General features: G+C 39.5%; 1 protein-coding gene and 2 non-coding genes across 3 annotated transcripts; 2 read left to right on the forward strand and 1 right to left on the reverse strand.

Annotated features, from left to right (window-relative positions):
* Positions 1-1,013: 1,013 nt before the first annotated feature.
* LOC148670585 (uncharacterized) lies at positions 1,014-3,915 on the forward strand. The gene is made up of 7 exons (XM_088632541.1): positions 1,014-1,548; positions 1,756-1,890; positions 2,008-2,142; positions 2,387-2,452; positions 3,364-3,455; positions 3,577-3,701; positions 3,803-3,915. The coding sequence occupies exons 1-7, from the start codon at positions 1,021-1,023 to the stop codon at positions 3,913-3,915; spliced, it is 1,194 nt and encodes a 397-aa protein (XP_088488667.1). The 5' UTR covers positions 1,014-1,020.
* Positions 3,916-17,491: 13,576 nt separating this feature from the next.
* On the reverse strand, positions 17,492-17,564 carry trnat-ugu (transfer RNA threonine (anticodon UGU)). Its single transcript has one exon. It is a non-coding gene; the product is annotated as a tRNA-Thr (tRNA).
* Positions 17,565-18,575: 1,011 nt separating this feature from the next.
* Positions 18,576-18,669, forward strand: trnai-uau (transfer RNA isoleucine (anticodon UAU)). The gene is made up of 2 exons: positions 18,576-18,613; positions 18,634-18,669. It is a non-coding gene; the product is annotated as a tRNA-Ile (tRNA).
* Positions 18,670-21,279: the final 2,610 nt, after the last annotated feature.

The following is a 21,279-nucleotide window of genomic DNA, read 5'->3' on the forward strand; positions in this document are numbered from 1 at the left end:
AGACAGTGGTGACATGTTAGAGGGAGAAAACAAATCTGTGTAGAATCAGAAAAAAAGCCTGAAGAGCACAGTGAATATTCCCAGGGGGCAAGCTCGTCTGGGACGTCACCTCAGGATAAAAGGGGATTAAGAAAGATTATGTCTGTGCCTAAAACTTTCAAAGTATGTCTAAAGGCTGAACAATGGAGAAAAATAGCACCTCTAAAAGGTACATCTAAACTAAGATGACCGTGGAGCACATCTTTAGTACCACGTTTGACATCTCAACATGTACTACCGAGAGAGTGCAGCATGTAGAAACTGACTACTGCTGGGCCCTGATTCACAGTGTTTTTTTGCCTTCAATGGGGACACCATCCATGCATACTTAAATCGTGCAATGAAAGTCTGCCAAGGCAAACTTAAGTACACAGAACTTCAGATGTTCACTGTTCTGCACCTTTGCTCTGCCCATGTCATAAAGGCTGTCTCTCAAGCAATTAGTAAAAAAACAACAGACAAAGGACTGCGAGACTTTGCAACATTTTCCTTTGCCATCCTGCAAAACAGCACAACTTTGAGTGTCGCCAGAAATGTTTTCAAACACATGCGTATTGTACTCTCAAGCAGGAGGTTCACAACTGAAGTCCAATCTAGTGTCTGCCTCCTTAACGCTTATATTTCTCAAACAACCACACCAGACCAGATGGAAAAGGAAGCAGAAGTCAAAGACACAGATGAGGTACTGTACCCAAACATGAGAGGCAGCCTGGGCTGCTCTCCTTTCGCTGTGGAGTTCAAAGGTATTTATGAAGACAGCATATCAGTTCAAGGACATGATGACTATGGGACACAACACAATGTGAACCCCTATTTCTGTGAAGACATAATAAGATTTCTGTTGCAAAGATACATGGCATTATTTCCACTGTGGAGTGGAATTTTGTTGGGTGACCTGACAAGATATGCTTGAGACAGCAAAAAAGACATATCAATGTCAGAGGTAGCACAAACAAGAGCCACTAACTGTCATGTTGAGACATGGTTTGGCGTTGTCAAGCAATCAATACTTCAGCACAGGAGGAAACTGAAGCCAGCAGAGTTTATTACGATGATGAGAAAATCCCTCTAGGGTGGTACAGAGAACATATAATCCAAAATGATCTCCCCAAAAAGGTTTTGATGGCACCATTGATCACCACTAAAACACGTCATGAACATGCACAGGAACAATGGGCAAAGAGAGCACCAGGTGTAGGCAAAGAAACAAAAAATAAATTCTACAGCGCACCACAGAAAATTCCAATCCCCCAAAAAATGAGAAAACAGGAAAAAAAAGTTAGCAATAGAAATATTGAAACAAGTGAAAAGTCGCCAGATGACAGCAACGGCCTGCAAGTACAGCAGGGGAAAGCAGGAACCATAGAATGTAAAGAATGGCAGCACAAAGAAGAAGGGAAAGTGTCACCCAAGCAAGCTGCCGTGGGCATGACTGAAGTGATCACACCACACTGTGATGCACGCCCCATCTCAAAACTTATAAAAGAGAAAACAGATTTCAGAAAGAAGGTAGGATTTGTATTTCAAATATTTCTCTGTGTGGACATTCACTTCTTTTTCAGAGCTTATGAATGTCATCTTCTACTACTGTAGGTGTTCTTTGTCGTTTCTCTCTAACTTGTTATACTTGTTGATAGTGGTGTGTAATCTCAATTTTCGTTATGTTAGCTCCAGTGATCTCTTGTGTATGCTTTTGGCTTGATAAATCTTTTTTAGGTTCACGCCCTTTGGAACATCAATCCGAGTGAATTAGTGGTTGCAGTTTTGCCATCCATGCACAGTGCAGACACATATATTCTCAGACACTCGGAGTTTGTGTCTCTGAAACCAGATGAGTGGCTCATAGGCGAGGTGAGATGAAAGTGTTTGATTGCAAGGTTTGTTAAGGTTTCTGAGCTTTTGTGTAATCAAATGTGTGTGAGTGCGTGAAATCATATCTTCTTCAATTGTATTTGCTTTTTCCATAAGACCATTGAGTGTTACTTTCAAGTAGTGAAAGAATCCATGGACTTGGGGAAGAAGGTTTTCCTAATGAACCACTACACAACTAGTGTAATCATAAGTGGGAATAGAGAGCACATGGCTAGACAACGTTTGTCCAAGGTAAGGACATCAAACACAAATGTTGATGGATTACATTAGTGAGAGGCAAACATGGTTTTTCACTAACTGATGATTGTTTTATCAATAGAGAAACAAGGAGAGCTACAAGCAATCAAAACAGGTCACAACTGTGCCCATGGTGCTGCCTAAAGAAACTACCTTTATAGTCAGAAATCAAAATTCAAAGGTAGCACACCATCCATGTGAGCTTGTCTTGCTAATCTCGTCATTCTTTTCATTACAGGTCAACTTTGAAAACTATGAAGCCATAATTAGTTTTTTTAACAGTGGTGTCCATTGGAAGTTGTTGGTAAGTGTGGTGCAGGTAATCCAAAACAGCGTAGGTTTATAATTACACTTGGAACCATAACACAGTTCAAGTGATTATCCCTGTTGCATCTAAAAAAATTACAATGTATTGGTTCCTCTCCTGTTAAAAAAGGCGGACATGGATAGTGAGTATCCAAGGCAATAGTGACAGTGCACTTTTCCTAAAATATTATTGTGAATACTGCTGTGTAATAAACAGAAAACCAAGTGTCATGAATTACACCCCCGCAGGCAGGCGGTCATGCATTCCCACGAGCTCCTCCCATCCCAAACGTGCACGCACCAATCTTTCCTCTATTTAAACCCTCGCCAGACCCCCTTTCAGTGCTCACGATTGAGATCTTCTCCCTGAGCTTAGTTCCTAGTTTACATTCTGTGATACTACTCTTTGACTCCTGGATCTTGACCCTGCTGTTCTTCTGCTACGTCTTTGCCTCCCAACTTTGTACCTACGCGCCTACTACTCTCTCCTGGATTTTGGACCCTGCTCTTCTTTCCAGACGACGCCCACGCCTACCGATTCTGTACCGACGCTCCTACTACGACTACCCGGATTTTGGACTTAGCTACTTCTCCGACTACGCCTTCGCCTATCGTTACCCTTCCGAAGAGCTCCGCATAGAATCCCTATCCTCCGCAGTCACCCCCTCCGTGACACCAAGCAGGTCAAAGTGTCATGTAGGAAAAAAAAAGTACTGTTAGGTCATTTTCTGACTGTCTTTGCTGAGGTTTGCAAAATATTACATGTTAAATAATATATAAATATAAATAAAATATTTAAATATTAAAAACTTTTGTTTCCACAACATTAAACTCCTGAAACTGCCTGTGTGTCTGGCCCCACATTAAATGCAACTTCATGTCTGATGATGTGCCCTTTGTTTCTTGCAGTATCTGTGTGCTCCATCCCAGAAAGTCTTTGTGGTCGACCCTATGGGGAGTGACGAGATGGCAGACCCCACTGCAGCGGCAAAAAGTTTCAGGTAAGAAATCAAGCATTGGTTTCGTGGTGAAACTCTGCACGGGCACACATGCATTTCACATTCAAATTCAGCATGACAAATATGTCCTCATTTATCAATAACCTATTATTTTGATTCACAGGGATTTTCAAGATGCGAAGGAACGTCCTAGGAAAAGAAGACTGGTTGAATATCATCTGGCACCCAAGCGTGATTGGTCACACCAAGCAAGCAGATGCCTCAAGCTGTGGGGTCTTTGTGATGCAGGTCAGCATAACCTTTCCATGCAGAAATTTTGGACTGTCTCAAAACTATTGTATGAGAGATTTTTAGGGAAATAATAATTGTGAAAAACCTTCACCTGTTAGATGGGCGCAGACATCGTGAACAATTTCCTGGATATTCCAACATACATCGAGATGAACAGCAGCGCCAAAGAAATAAGAAAGTTGCGGGAAGACCTGTCAATCAGAATTCTTGAAGCTTCAGGTATTGTACCATTTGATCATCATTGCCTGCGTTTATTGGTGTATGTTGTTTTCCTGAAGCATGTTCTGTCTATGTAACAAGTCTGAATGAAAAAAGATTCTCGATTTATTTATATGCAGTACTCATTTGGGTATTCTTTTTGTACTATATAACACAGAGATGAAAAGTTAATTAAATCACATTTCGCACAGTTAAAATTCAATGACACTTTGGCCTTCGTCGTGGTTGACACAACCACAGTCTGGGAAAAGTGTGGGTCTTGATTGCCCATAGTGAAACAAACTGGTTGAACATGGCTGTGTTATCATGTGCCCCCTTAAAGTCATAGCAACAAAAAAAGGGTAACAGGTGTTGACAGGAGTATTCTGAGACATGACAATGTGCGGTTTAAGAAGCAGTAGAACACCTAATCAGGAAAGTGCATACGAAAAGGTCTCTATCAAATGGTCTTCAATTATGCAACAATGATCTGTAGGTAACATTGGAGAAATCAGTCTATTTGGCATGTTTATTATAGCTCCTCTCCAGGACATGTGTCTGATGTGTGGAGAAACACTGGTGCGGCAGACAAACTGGGAAAGTGAACATCATCTCTATCTGTATGTGTAATTGTTACGTCCCAGTGTGTGGTCTGTGTTTTTTTATGTTCCACACTGCTGACCCTTTGATTGTTCTCCCTCCCCCATTGGCCCACCATTACACCACTGTTCTGTATGACATCATGATCAATTAGCTTCTCAGCCAGCGTGAATCTTATTCACTATATAACATGGAGGTTTTCTGAAGGAAGAGCCTTTCGTTTGACTTTGGTCCTGCTTGGTTTTGCTTTGCTTCATTTAGTTGTGGTTATCGCTTTGTTTTGCTATTGTTTTGGCTTTGTTGGTTTGTTGTTTTCTGTTCATTTCTTTGTACTTTCGTTTGTTTGTGTTTGTCCTTGTTTTGCCATTATCTTGCCCTAACATGTTACATGTTCAACCTTTATGTTCTTTTGTACCCTGTTCCTGTCGATTAGTCTCGTTTTCCCTTATTTGTATTCCTAGTTCACTTGTGTTTTTGTGTAAACTTTTGTGTATAAGGTTAGTTCAGGTTGTTGGGTACATTCTACACACTTAAATGATTTTGTATTAGTAACACTAGTTAAGTACGGGTGAGTGCCATTTTTCTTGTATGGTTTTGAGTAGTCAGGGGAGGTTAGCTAGGGTGTTGAAGACGCAGAAGACCGTGTGTTTCGGGTTTTCTTTTGCAGTCAGGTTAGCTTTCCCTCACTTTTTTTAGCCAGCTCCATTTTGTTTGGTTATTTTCTTTTCTTTGGCACCACTCTAGTTCCCTTACCCCTGTGTGTTATTGTGTCTTACCAGTCACTTTTTTAACTTAAAATCATCACTTTTACACCCACCTTTGTTATCGTGCTTCCTAGTCACTTACCAGAACCCACCTGCTTCCAAAAGAATTATTCTAAATGTTACACCCCTTTACCCCCTAGATACCTGGGGTCGTAACATTATGTGTAATGTATGCACATAATAACAAAACATGCCAATGAAATGTGATAGCTGAACTAATATAAGGTTTACTCTGTGTAGGTCCAGTGTGACAGTTGTGAAAACTGGTTCCATGAATTGTGCATCTCAAAAGAAGAGTATGAAAGCACAAAGAATGAAGTAACGTGGATATGTACATTTTGCCAACCCCAGTTTGGTGAGTATGCTCTGCATGCAAACTATCACTATGAAAGGGTTTTTTAAGCAGGACATGTAGTTTTAGATTCAACAGAAACATAGGATGACATTTTTCAGTGGATGTTATAATTGTTTGTTATTGTTAGGAAGTTTGGATTTCAGGGTTATCTTCTGGCATTAATGGTTCTATAAATTAGAGATACCTTTTCAAAAAACACTCCAAAGAAGGCATAAAAAGGCATAAAAGATTATTGATAATCTTTGCAATTTATTACATGACACAGGCATCTCGAAGATAGAATTACTGTGAATCAGATTGATGATTAGATATGGATGCATCAAATCAATTACTAGGTTTCTTTCCAATAATATAGAAACAAAGGCACGAACATGAACACCTTAAAGAGCTTGCCATTTAGCACAGAAACAATATAATGTCTTGCTATAAAAACACAAAGTAAGAAAAAAGGAGTTTGATCAAGAGAGATCTGTTAAATTCTGCAAATACCTAGATCTTGATCTGTGACCCATTAATACTCTTTGGATTCTTTGCAGTTCATAACCCTTCTTACGGTTTTATATTTCAGGCACTATTGATGAGTGAGCAACCACCCCCTACTCCCAAGCATTACATAAAAGACATGCTGGAAACTCAAGAAGACTGTCAATGTGTTCTCAGCAGAATTCAACTCCAAAAGACATGTAAGTACAAGTTTCAATATTCCCCCAAAAATCTCTTGGGTAAGAGTAAACTTTCAGACACTTTGCGAAAAAATAATGAAAAACACTAGAACACAAAAAAATCACTAGAAACCATTTGTTATCTATTGCCAGAAACCAAACAAAGTATTATGAAAACGGTAAAAAAGTTCATCATAACACAACACAGTCCCTTTTATATATGATTACTACACAGTGTTAACATCAAAGTAGTAGTGCAAAGAATTCTAAATCAACAGTATGTCACCATGACATGATTTATTCCACTCCGATGTAAGAAAGATCAAAGAAAACTGGCTTCTATCCAACAGAGGTGTATCTAATGTGATTCCTTATTATTAGGTTACCCAAATAGTACCATCTCTACAGTACCTTTCAGACAGGACACACTACTAAAAGGATTCTAACCGAAACAATAAAACACAATCACATCATCGAAGTCTGAACCCCACTGACTTTCAATATCATACCGTGTACATCTCCAGGCTTGGAGACTCATCAAAAAAGCCTAGACACCAAAGTGATCCTTTTCTTCCAGTAAGATTATGGCAGTTGCAGGATGCCGTCTAGATCAATGAACAGATTACGTTAATAATAGCAAGCAGGTAGCAGAGCATTTAAGCACACAGCCCCTAAATTGTGGAAATATGTCAGACCTTATTAAGGATGCCCCATACCTACAAGCATATTTAACAATGCTATAGTCTTCTACATCATCTCTGTAGTCTTATTGATCCTGAGTGATCTAATTCTTTAGGAAGTGCAGAAACAGATATCAGGTGGGTAAGTAGACAACCACGTTGCAATTGTTTTTTCTGTGTCTAACCCATTTTTTTTCTCCACACCATGCCTGCCACTGTTCTCTCTTCGGTGCCTTTGGTTTATATTGAGCTCTGTCCCCCATGACAAGGGATCCTCCTGGATTTCTGAAGCAAGGAACCCAGCCGATATGAGTCCTTACAAAACTCAAGATCCTGTACTGCTCAACCCAGTGGATGGGACATACTCAACATTAATATCTAGCCTGACATAATACAGGAAATAGAATTCACCGTGTCAATCTGCATGGTGGTGCATGTGAACTGTTTCTAGTAACTACTTGTCATACCTGGAGGGGAGGTCAATCATCAGGCCTTGGACCCCCAGATATTTTTTTGTTTTTCTCTCCTTCATGCCTGATGGTTACACAGTCACATCTGCATACCACACCTTCATTGTGATTTGCTACAGATACAGCTTATTTAAAATGTGAAATTAGGAAAAACTAAAAGAAAGCGTGAAATAAAAAGAATGTCAAATCTAAAATTTTCAGATGTTGTGATGAAGCTTTTGACTCATGAATAGCACCCCCCATCCCAGTGTAATGCATGTTTAATGGTGCCGTATTGAAAAAATAATTTAAAAAAAGGTTTCACAACCCCAAGCAAGGTTGTATAAGGTGAGGGGGGCTGTCTGGTGTGTAAAACACTTGGTTGCAGCATTGTGGGTGCTGTAGTTTAAATGCTATTGGTTTGTGAACAGCATACCCCTATCCCAGCGCAGAATGCCACATTAATTAAAAGCATGAGAAAATGAGATTCAGAATGCAAAGCTGTATTAGTCTTCTGTGTAAAAAATCGGTTTGAACATCATTGGAGCTGTTTTAATTAAGCTGCTGAGTAAAGAATATTTTTAATTTTCCCGCTGTCAGCACTATAGTGTATATATAGTTGACCCTTACCTGAATGAAAACAGGACATTAAGAAAGGGTTTCAGAAATCAAACAAAGCTTTATTCCTGTGCATACAGTCTGGGTAATTGGAGACTGCGCTGTCCTGCTTCCTATGGTGATATACTGTTTTTTTTACACAAAGCCATATTGAGCAGTATTTCTTGCATTGTGAACGTGTGTACACAGCAGTCCCCCGGGTTCCAGTTAGTGCATAGTTACACATCAATGAAAAACCAGAGGTTTAAAAAGATAATTAGCTCACTAATCGTTTTGATGGCTTAAAAATGACATCGTGAAGGCTGTGAAAATGGTCACAATGTAGTTTGCACACTAAGCAAGTGTTTTCATAACCCTAAGAGGTTTTGTGAAAATGCTGCAGGTGTGCCAAATAGTTTTCAAACTTCAAGCTAACTTTACTCTGCTCAATGACAGTACCTACAGGCTATTGATAGGTTTGCTGGCACTGTGGGTTTGTTGTTCCTGACAATGTGCACGCTGAGAAATGGGCACAGACTGGCTTTCTTTCGGAATGAAAATGTTACCGCTTGTTCCTCATGTAAACACAGTTTTAACCATTAGCACACTCATATATATATATATATATCTCCTGAATCAAGAATGAATGTGCCCTGGAATCCGCTGTACCGCTTCAAACTGAAAGTCAGATATTTAGAGTCTTGGTAAAGACTTTTTACAGGAAGAGACGTCGTGCTTCAGCTGCTCTGGCCTGCAAAGTGCGAAGGGGCTTCATTTGAAATACCCGATTGTATTTCAAAATCCAAGGTATTTTTGTTGTGCTAGAACGTATAATTTATTATAAATGTTTTATTCACAGCCTCTTCTTCAGGAAACCTCGCACACACTAAACAATCTTCAAAGACTATAGGAACAGTGAAAAAGAAAGCGGTAAGATGGATGAAAATAAAAGATTTTGACATCTCTTCCGTAACTGATGAATACTCCTGTGTGACGTTATTTCTTACATGGATTCCGTTATTTTGCCACAGGCTGCGGGTCTCCGTTTTCAAAAAGAGCAAGTAAAAAGTTTTGTAAAAAAAGCAAGAGCACCTGTTTGGAGTGTTTACGACAGCAGCGGGTCTCCAAACAGAACTTCATCTCCTGAAAAGTGCCCGTCCCTGCCACACAGGTTGCTGTGCCCGGTGCAATGCATATCTCCACACAGCCCTCCACCCCCAGCAGAGCACACACCACCTTAGGACACTCCATCCTGTCCTCTCTGCTCACCACCACCCAGGAATTGGCTGATGCCATCCCCACTGTCTCTCTCCCCTCAGGAAGCACTATCTACACAGCAGAATTCACAGATGCCAATGCCATGTACAGTTCTCCCAGATGTCCACCTTTTGTCCATCAGTCAAGAAAAGGAGGGGGGGATTGAATGTGCAGTGTGTCGGCACAGGGGGACAGCCAGAGCCAACCACTACGCTGCTTTTCTGTTTTGTAATTTTGTGACTAGGAGTGAACCACATCCATAAATGTCGACTGGTCCAGAGACAAAAGGGCCTTGCCTTGCATTCTCCGCGAACGCATAGGCATGGTCAATTGGAGATTCCCAAAACTTACTTTGTATGATTCGAAACCGATACATGATAGGATAAACAAAATGCTTCTCTCTGGTTTTAGTCTGTGCAGCAATGAAACAATCAGATTAAACAGAGAGTGCGACGTTACTTTTCGTTAATGAAAAAATAGTCTTTTCATGTTTATTTAAGTGTCCTTCTTTCATTTGGATTGTATGAAACAACTCGGGAGTTATTGTTATGATTACTCTATTATCGAATCCTCAACTCGTTCACTTCTTATTTTGGGAACATTTTGACATGTTGCTTTTAGCCGTCGATACTGTTGAATTCACTCAGTTTGTAATGTAGGGGGCTCTGAACAAGTTAAACTTTGATACAGGACAAATGTATTTCCCACAAGCTATACTGTAGTAGCTTTAAAAGTATACAATATCACACACAGAAAAAACAGGACATTTGATTGCTGGTTGCGTTATGTTAAAGGCCAACAATGACACCAGAAAACTGAAAGTTCATTCCCCTCCCCCAGTAGAACTGTCTAATCTACATAAACACAGTGGGATGTAACACCTAGCCTAGACTTTGTGAGAAGTATGGAGCTGCGTCGCATTAAATTGGCTGCAATGGAATATACAGTAGTAGGCAAAAGTTAATTTCAAGCTGAAAAGAAAAGACTCAACATGTCCCCTCTATATATTTTCCATTTAGACCATCCAATGTCATTTATTATTAAATAGCTTCCGTATCCCATTAAAATCAGAAAGTTTCTTACACGTGTAAATCCAACTATTTTCTAATCGCTTTATCCAGGACAGGTAACAGTTTCACCAATACTATTTGGTAACTTTTTACGATTGTCAGACTTCAGAATGCTTCAACTGATGCTTAAAGATATGACATAATGCGCACTGTGTTAAAGAGCTATTGAGCACAGAACATCTTTTCGCCTGTGAAAAGATTTGCACGTGCAGTTTATTCTTATCTGTGTGAAAACAGGAAATATCTATGGAGTTTCAGAAAGTAAACAGAGGTATAGAACACCCTATCTCAGATGTTTAATAAACTCAAGTTTGTGAAAACAGTGACAAATCACCCCAAACAAAATACAATTTTAGAATACAAGCAGTTTGAAATTATTAGTTGTTGTTATTAATAAATCACTTAACTTTGAACATGTTGTGATGTTTAGAAATAGCAACAAATCAATATAATTTACTATTTTAGTTTTTCAAAGAAATGTTTTTGTTAAAGGAAAACTCATGCCAGGAGCTAGGTTCAAACAAAGCTATAGCTGAAAAGGGCAGGCAAAATGTTTAAGTAATCATGGGCGAATGAGACAAATTGATGCAGATGTTTAGAAAGAAAGTGGACTACAGTAATATTTTGAGCTTACAGCCTATCCAATGTTATTCATTATTAATCTTTCATATCACATTAAAATGAATGTTTTTTTAAATGTAAGAGGCAATACACAATTTGTGTCCTCTATAACACTCCAGTGTACTTTTTAATCAGTTTAATGTTTAACAATGCAATACAAAGCTTAAACTTATTAAATTGGATATACCGTTTAGACTGTTTAATTCTGTAATTGACAAAAGATTGTCCCTCAGCATTGACAGGGATTCAAAACCAAGTGTTTTCTGGCAACAGCCCAAATGCTGCACATGAGAGCTTTCATAGCTCCACCTGGTGGTTTTACAAGATATTCCACCCTACTTCGATACATCATGCGGTATCCTACAGTTCTTTGCGGAACGAGCACTGCGATTTACTGCAGCATACCTTGCAGATTTTGAATGGTTGGATCTGTAGTTCTACTCAGTTTGGTGAATTCTTGATAAACCAAACTGGTGCCCTCCCTCTAACTCACCATTCCTCCCTTATGGTAGTGTATGCAGAGAAACCCATAGGGTCAAATGCAATGGACTTCCCGAGTTAAAACACAGCCGCGTACTAAGTTAGTATGGTACATTGTGGAGATCATCTCCTGCTCCGAGTTCAATTTCAGCAAAAAACATGTGGAACAAAGTTGGAGCTCAGCTCAACTTGTGCTTAATCCGGTTCCAAGGGCTCGGCCTTGTTGTACTAATTAGCCCGAACTGGAGAGGACTGTACATCAGAACACTTCTGATTAGTAGAATAATATGTAGGTCACGTTAATATTCAATTACTTTTCTGTTTCTCATTTATATTCAAACTCAATTTCCTGACAAATCAGTTAGTTTTTAATTTAAGAATTGCATTTAGGCTACAATTCATCTCATGAGGCTACATAGTTATTAATGAGATACCCAATTATAATTAGTCATGAAACAAATGAGAATCGCAGCTGTGCATTTGAAATTAAACACTACTGTATAATTGCAGCATTAATTTTGTTTAACACTCCAGATGAATAAGCAGACATCATTATAGCTAAATCGTTACAAAAGACACCGACTAATAACCAGTAAAGTTAAGTTTTATTTTTAACAGAACTGGAAATTAAACTTATAAAAATAATAATAATAATAATAATAATAATAATTGCTTACACTTATATAGCGCTTTTCTGGACACTCCACTCAAAGCACTTTACAGGTAATGGGGACTCCCCTCCACCACCACCAATGTGCAGCATCCACCTGGATGATGCGACGGCAGCCATAGTGCGCCAGAACGCTCACCACACATCAGCTATCAGTGGGGAGGAGAGTAGAGTAATGTAGCCAATTCATAGAGGGGGATTATTAGGAGGCCATGATTAGTAAGGGCCAATTGGAAATTTGGCCAGGACACCGGGGTTACACCCCTACTCTTATCGAGAAGCGCCCTGGGATTTATGACCACAGAGAGTCAGGACCTCGGTTTTATGTCTCATCCGAAGGACGGATCAATACTTGAGCAAAAAAAAAAAAACCACCAACAACAACAACAACAACAACAACAATTGTTCCTCTGACCTTCTAAGCATTTTTTTAAGGCAATACATTTCTTTAGCAGGGTGTGCCTTGTGCTTACTTTTCAGAATTTAGATTTTCTCTCTCTCCTGTGTCAGCTCAGATTAAGCTCTTTAATCAGTTCCAACATCTTCCTTTCAAAGTGGGGAAGTGCTTGCTGGCGTGTTGTTTTGCTAACTCATGCTTATCCTTTATGAAGGTATCTTCTGACACCTGTGCACAATCCAACAACATTGCAAGACCAGCACTATAACAGGAATCATAAAAACACAAGAAGCCACATTGAACGAGCTTTCAGAATTGTAAAACAACGCTTTGCTTGTCTGTCATTTGGTTTGCATACCAGTCCATCAAGAGATAGCACAACCCTGGCTGTTTCAACACAGTCATTGGATCACAGCCACAGGACAGAAAAGGGACTGTAAACCATCATATATCACTTAAGATGCCGAGTTTTTTCCTTTAACATGCTTGGGTGCAACCTATTTCCTCCTCATCCCTGCTTTCCTCTGATAACCACAAATACGAGACGCATCACTAAAATATTTAACAAAATCTATCCAGTTGACTCCTCAATTTTATAGAACAAATAAAAGGCTCATGCTACATTTTTATAAATAATAGCTTAGGTTCTGTTCTCTTCACTCCCTAGCACCTTAAACTTCACAGCTACTAGTAATGATTAACATTCAACATAATTAGTAAATGTCACTTTCGTAAATACCCACATTAAATCAACTTCATTATGAATAAATGTGGTTTGAGTGTTAAGCAATTTTAATTAAATATTACAATGTTTCCAAGCGACGGATGCATAAATTCAGTACGTGGTAACGATATTATTTCCACTATATTCTGGAGCCTTCTAATGCGATTCTTCGTTACACCAAGTATGGTACTAAGTTGCTCAAGCCATATTAAGAGGTGGTTTAAAATAATTCACTAGTTTAGTCACTTCTAGCGGGCAACAACTATTAATTTGTGTTCGTTGTAACGGAGAAAAGGTTTAGTACAGTGCTGTGGACTAAGCACAGCAGCAAAGTTCGTTGCAATTGGACTTAAGGTGGAGCACAACTTCAGACCACAGCTGCGTACTAAACACGGGTTGAACGCCTGTTAGTACGTCACTCTCAGTTTGTTGCAATTAACCCCTAGACTTTGCACTACTAAGGTCTAAATCAAGCTCAAGCAGAGACAACCCATTTATGGCTTTCATAACTTCCATTAGTCTCCACCTCCGTCTTCCCTAACTCGTTCTTGATCTTCCTAAATAGGCGTTTAACTGAAATTCAACCCAATGATACTGTTTAGTCTGAGAAAAAAATATAATAAGCGCTATTCCTGACAGCCTGAAAAGAAACACATATTCCTATAGTCTCAACTGAGCAAAAGAGTCAGTTTCTGCACCTTCTGAAGTATTATTTAAAAAAAAAATTACCCTTTTAAAATCTCCAGCACTGGCTGGAGAGGCTGTGTGTCCGGGCTCAGCGGTTATATAGGACAGGACTCAGCGCGCAGCAGGTGTGACTCATTGCTCTGCGCTGCCCGTGCGGAATGCGCGTCTCCTCCCTCTACACGCCACCGCCTCGCTAAACCGCCTTCATACTCCCCAGCGGCAATAACATCTCCATTTATTACATTTATTCTTCCCTCTTAACCCAGAAAACTCCCGGGACGTTTCTGTGAACCGGTAAAGCTCTCTCTGTTGGTGGTCACAAGTAGAAACAATGCACGAGCTGAAAGCAGGAAATCAAAGCACTCCTCCCTCACTGTATATCTGAGTCCAGACTTCCGAAAACTCCTAAAAGTGAATTTCATATTAAAGTCTCCCATCCGTTCGTTTCAAATACATAAATTAGATGAGTTCGGGTACTTTTCTGATGTATTTTAATAGTTCGGCACTGTGCCTTGTTAAATATGTTAAATATGTCACAAGCAAAGTTTATCAACTTCACTTTAATGCGAGGTTTTGCGTGGATACAAAAACATTATATGATATCTATATATATATAAACATTACAATACGGTAGATGAAAATTGTTGTTCAGCGCTCTTGTATTAAATATACTCTAGTCATGTGTCAGAAATAAAGTGTATACAATTTGCTAAATCAAACAAAACACAAGCTCTACGAAAAAGAAAAAAATGTGTTACTCCTGCAATTTTATCTCGTTGAAACGTTTTTTTTTCTCTGTGGCACTAACGGGCTAAGGCTTGGGATTCCTGGTTTCCTGATTACATATAAATGTGTCTCTCTTGCCTTACGATGTCCAAATGATCAGTTCAGTGTAGAAAAGAGCACCGTAAAACCCCGTCAGGCGTGCAAAACGAATAAATGAAAGAGATCGCTTTGTTTCTGCCCGCTATCTCACTGAAGCCCTTTGGTGTGTTAATAGAAGGTTATAACCGCTACACTGCGCGGTGTGGGGAGGGGTGACTTGCAAGCAGAGTTGACCTTTGAGAAAGGACTCGTCTCGGGAATATATTTCCACATTTTGAAGAGATTTTCTCCATTTCTGTAGCCTGATTTCCAATATTCCTAGAGAGCTGTAGAATCTGGAATCACCTATCTGGGAACAGTGTGTAGATGACAGGTTTGTGACTTTCTCATGAGCACGGTATATGAATCCATCAGATTAAAGACACTGTGAGCATTTGAATTAAATGAACGATAGTCTGTCCCAGCTCGCCGCGATGGTATAGTGGTCAGTACTTTGTGCTGTGACCGCAATACCTGCGCTTTGAATCCGGGTGACAGCAGCCCAGGACAAGAGAGCTTCCTTCGTCTATGTTATTTCAGTGAAGGGGGGGCATGCGTGTACAGCGAACGATCATCGAGTTGATGTGTTGCCCCATATAAGCAATGTGAACCAACACTGCTTTACAAAGGAGCACGGTCTGATCTTATAGTTGATAATCTGGAGATCAGACCGACCTCTTCTCTGACGAGAAGAAAAGGTCAGGAGCCGCAGTATTTAATATAAATAAGAGATTTCATTTTTTCTGTGGCGCAACTAGTACCAAGCACTTAATCTCGGGGTTGTGAATTCGAGCTCCACGCTGGTAAGAAATCATATAGGTTATGATAAATTTACTTTTTTTAATAAAAACAAATATCGGAAAGAATTCGCCTGTCACTAAGGAATTTAAGTGGAAAGATAAGTAGAGACATAATCAGAAAACCTACATATAGGAAATGTTAGTTACTTTGTATGTGCTTTAGCGTTTTCTTTTATATACCGAAATAAAAGTTCAAGGCGTTCTAGTCGCTGTACTCCTCGTAGATAATCTCAACGAAATCACAATACAGTACAGGACACGCAGTGAGGAGCTCACGCAACGAATAGTCTTGAACATGCCAAGCGTAAAGGCACACTGAACATCTGCGAAACATCACATCCTAGTTTAGTTACAGTGAGATTATAGACTGGGAGGTAGGAAGTCTCAGATCACTTTTTTATTAAAGGTTCAAGCAAACCCAAATACATTTGCAAGAGACTTTGCAAGAGAGCTGTGCGGACCTTATCTTCATTTACCTAGTTTAATCGTTTTCAGAAAGTGTAATTGTATTATTTTATGTACCCCTGACGATTCTACTGATGTTATAAGTGCTCTTGTTTATATTGAATCTATTTTGTTGTTCAAATAAAAAGTTAAAAAAAACTTTCCGGATGCGTCTGCTGTAAAAATAAAATGACATCAAAGGCGTTGTACGTAGAGTTCTGAAGCCTGCTCCACAGAAGAACTAGCTGAGATGAAAAGTTCAATATTCTACTGACAGGGCTATTCCCGTCAACTCAGTTTCTTTCTGAAACAACGTTTTATAAGAAAAACTTACACTTTGGAAAATGTGAAATAAAATACTTGCTTAAAAGTTCAGATTGTTTTTTACCCAAAAACTGTAAATGGAGAAAACCGACCCGTTGGAGTCTCTGTTGTACCATTGCTCAGTGCGGTCAGGTCGGGACTAAAATGATAGTAAGGTGCTGGTTCAAGCACATCTAGGCACGCCTTTCTCACTGTTCCACCGTGAACATCATCTGGAGAAAAAGTGGCATGTAATGTTTAATACATTATTGACCTTATTAATAATTTGAGGGAATACAAATGCTTTGCATGTATCGAATTACAGCACGTAACAACTGACTACCTGAGTCGATATCACCGGGCAATTTCCAATAACGACCAACATCAGAAACTTCAAGAAAAATAAGATTCCATATCTTGGAATGTAGGGCGGGAGAATTCATTTATACTCCTGTTGCATCTTGAGCTAAACTTTTTTTTTTAAATATGACGCAGATTTGCTCAAGATACTTGTAATCGCCTTAAAGAGAGTTTTCATGAAAACGTACATCGGCTAGCTCTCCACTGTTAATTGACAGAACTTTTGAAGAAACTGTTCTTATATAAGCAACATACAAATTACACATCTTAATGAACATGAAGGGAAATCTATGGAAGCCCGTTTCCGCCAGGGTGTAAAAAAAAAACGCGCTATGGTATCTCATTGTATGTCTTTTTTTACTTAAAAAAGGTCTTCTTTAGCTCAGCTGGCAAGACCTGGGTTCGAGCCAATGCAGTGAGGCACGAACTAGGGTGGGAGCGGCGAGGGCACAAGCCCTAGAACCCGAATCCGTTACAATAACAAAAGGACATACATTGAAATATGGGCTATTTCGAAGTCGCAAATGTGAGATATAAAGTCGGAATTCTGAGTTACTAAGTCGCAATTCTGAGTTGCTAAATCGGAATTCTGAGATACCATAGCGCGTTTTTTTTTAATTTGGGTTGTGAATAACAACTGTCACTATACACGATTGAGATTAAGATCACTCAGCTATCCTGAGAAGCAGTGAATGCGCCCGTTGCTTTGTCGAAGGATTATTAACTACTACTGACAGTTCTTTTCTTATTATTTCAGAGATTTCTATTGACGATTTAGATAAAGGTAAGTCATGGTAAGCAAACCAGGCACGGACGGGGTTTGAACCCCCCGCTCTTCGGTTTACAAGACCGACGCCTTACCACTTGGCCACCGCGCCCACAGTTTAATTTCCTTTCCCATCAAGGCTAATACATTTTGAAAATCAATAAAAAAACTGCACAAATTTCAATGGCAGGAGAAGTAAAACAAATATGATTATGATGTACAGTAATTGTTCACTTAGTGAAATACTCACTTTTTTGGCCCACTGAATATAGTTCTTCTGTGGAGCTGGCTTCAGACTCTGCTTATAGCGCCCGTCAAATAAAATAGATATTTAATTTTTACAGGAAGACGCATTCCGAAATGTATCTGCAGTTTTAGAAACGCACAAACCGTATTCTAATTGCAGACTGCAGATCTCTGCAGCAATCGTACTACATTTCACTGTGATTCTGAAATACTTCTAGCAAACATATTGTAACGCAACGGGGGCTCAGGCGGGCGCCCTTGCCGCATCTGGTCAGCCCCATCCCGACTGGAGGCTCGAACCCGGGACTCCCGCGTCTCTCTGCAGCGACCCAGCCCCGTGAGCTAAAGAGAGATCTCTCTATAGCCCAGTAGCTGTAGTCCTGCTGTCACAGGGAAGGGCGGTGACATCACCTGCTCTGGTACGCCGGCTCTTACACAGTGCCTGTCGGCCGTAAGCGTTACAATATTCAGGTTTCCTTGAACTTTTAATAAAAAACGACTTCGTTTTCAATCTCTGATGTCACTGTAAACATCGGACGTGATGTTCCGCAGATGTGCAGTGTGCCTTCTGGTCTTATTCAAGTTTACTGGATTTTTTAAACGAAAATACAAACTGGACAGTTTCAGACACATGAAGACTCATAAATGTCACTACAAATGACAAATTTGTAGTGTAAATCCGCCGGGCTGATTTACGTGTCTGACCATCTCTCTCCTCCCTCTTTTGCAGTGAGCACTATTTTTTCATTTTCTTCCCTTGTAGTTTCCTCGCTCTTTTACTGTCCCTTTCTCCCACGGAGAGACGGAAAACATGCCGAAATCGTTTTCACCCTGTGTTTGTGCAACGTCAGTGTGTGAAGGGAAAGAAACCTACGTGGCTCCAGTGGCGCAATCGGTCAGCGCGCGGTACTTATACAACAGTGCACAGTGGAGTCATGCCGAGGTTGTGAGTTCGAGCCTCACCTAGAGCAGTGTGGCCTGTCTTTAGCTACCGAAAGCAACCGTCCACTTTAGATACTGCTACTTATAGGTCGTCCTTAACACCTTATCTAACGGGATTGTAGCCTGTTAGGTATTTGCTGGAGATCCGGTCTAAATTAACATCAAAGGAACAGATAAAGGTTTATTCCACGTCACACCCGAAGAAGGGTCCACGTTGTTACCTTCTCCTTTCAGCATGGAATAAACCTGTACTTTTTCCTTTGCAGCTGACGCACGTCACTACTTAAATTCCCATCAGCTGTGGACCCCCAGCTGATCTGTACACAGATAGATAGAGGAGAGGTCTACTGGGACTAAGGAAGCCAAAGTATGGGGTACCAAAGACTTGAAAAAGCTCTCACATTAGATTCTGCGTTTTTGTTGTTTCCCAGATTTGTTTTTAATGTTCTTTTTGTTTTCCCTTAAGTATTTTTTTATTTTATTTTCTGTAGTCGTTAGACTACTACAGTGATTTACCGAGGTTCCCGGAAGGCTTCTCGCATTGTGGTTGTTGTGTTTTTGGGTTACAAGTATTTTTTTTTCTATTAATAGGACCCCACGCATTACTGTGGGACTAGTTAACTTAAGTTCTTACATTGTACCTGAAATTACCACATGAATTACTACTCTGTTTTTCCTTTTTTTTAATAAAGGCACAAATGATGTTTTTTTTTTTCTTGTGGCTGATTGGCAATGACCCTACAATGGGTCATTGCTACGAACCTGGCTGCTGAAATTTGTCAGCAGCTCTGTACTAAACCTGTTCTCAATTGCAACAAACCTAAAATAACATCTGCTGCCCATAAGATCTTACTGATGTAGGAGACTAACTTAAACCACCTCTTCACAGGGTTTAAGTAGCTCAGTAGTGGAACAGTTGATCGCTTTTGAACTGTTCTGAATGTAGTGGAAATAATATGGTCACAAAGTAACGAACATACAGTATTCACCACTCACGTAGTGTAATTTATTAATATTTAAGATTAATGTAAACCTTTATTAGTAGCTGTATTACCGGTTAATCTGATGAAAATTCAGAACACAAGTCTCTCGCTCAGTAAACACGCTTTATCGTTTACTGAGCTTTCGATGAATGTCTAAGTGAAAGACAAATTCACTATTTTTACTTTTTGTTTAAAGAACACTTTTATCACATGTTCTGCACTCCTGATGGTGTTTAACGGTGCTCTTTTCTACACGCCTGATTTGAGGATCCCCAGCTAAAATATTTTTTACTTAACAGGCTGGATTTGAGTGTCTTTACAGAGAGCCGATTTGGAAGCCTCACACATGCAAATGGTGACACTTTATCTTCGCTCCACATAAGAAACTCATTAATCTTTGAATGCTTTCCTCTTCACTTGCAGCACTAGCATTTGTCTACAGTTTGTGGCATCTTTTCAACACAATATATTTCACCATGGACTGAAAGGTCAAATGGTTTTGGCAAAAGATAAGGAGATCTCCTGGCCTGTAAGGGATCAAACCCACAACCGTGGAGTTATTAGAACGACAATCAATCCAACTGAGCTACACATACACGTGAGACTCTCTGTTCAGCATAAAATTTAATTTAGAGAATTATTTTTCCCTCTGAATTTAAACCCTCACAATTATGTGTACTGGCTTTCTGGAAGTGGTGGATATGATGAAGAAGAGATCAGCCTCTGTGATGCAATATCAAGTGACACTGACCTTCTGTTATACTGTTCCCTGCTGCATTTAAACCTACTGGGGAAATACTGGTATCCATACATGAAAATTTTCCTCCTTGTCAAATTATTTTCAAGCACATTTTTGTTGAAAATAAACCTTGTGAATTTACATGATGTGTCCCTCTTCTGTTAGTGTAACCCAAATTGATACATTGTGCTCTGGCGATTCTTCAGATCATACCATTTTGTACAATACTGTATCAGTATTAGTAAGAAAATAAGGCTTTTTTGTATATTTTATTATAAATGTATTTATATGTGAAAATATGTTATTTTAATATCTACATGTAAATTTGAAAAATTATTTTCCCTCCTAAAAGCAGGCAGCCTAACATTTTCAGCTGACAAAAAATTATACGAATTTTTAAAGATCCAGACTGAAAGTTTATAAAATATTGATTTACACTATATGCTGCTGTTTTGGAAGTATACTTATTTTACAGGTTTCCGCCAGGTGCTGCAGTTTCCTCCCACAGTCCAAAAACATTGTGATATCATTTTAGGAAGTGAATTTCATGATCATAAGTTTTCTAATGTCATTTTGTCACACCTGTCAAAGTGTGAATTGTTTGAACTTTCATCTTTCCTGTCATTTGAACCCAAACGCCTGTAACAATCTGTAGCTATAACATTTCTGCAGTTCTAAGTGAGGTAGCGATGCTGTATATTTCAACGAGCCGTCCCTTCTTGCAGGACAAGGACCCTTAATTTCTCTTGATTTGTAGGGAAATGTAAATAACAGTCAGGATGTCTCATGTTGTGTCTGGATTTGTCCACAGTGGCTTTTCTCCTTTGTGTGGTCCAATGTATACATATTGATAACAAACATTTAAGTTTCCCTTTCCATTGGGGTTGATATTTTCATTGTGAGTTGCCAAGAGCTCC

The sequence above is a fragment of the Lepisosteus platostomus genome, chromosome 5 (genome assembly GCF_059453375.1).
Source record: "Lepisosteus platostomus isolate fLepPlt1 chromosome 5, fLepPlt1.hap1, whole genome shotgun sequence".
Classification (NCBI taxonomy): domain Eukaryota; kingdom Metazoa; phylum Chordata; class Actinopteri; order Semionotiformes; family Lepisosteidae; genus Lepisosteus; species Lepisosteus platostomus.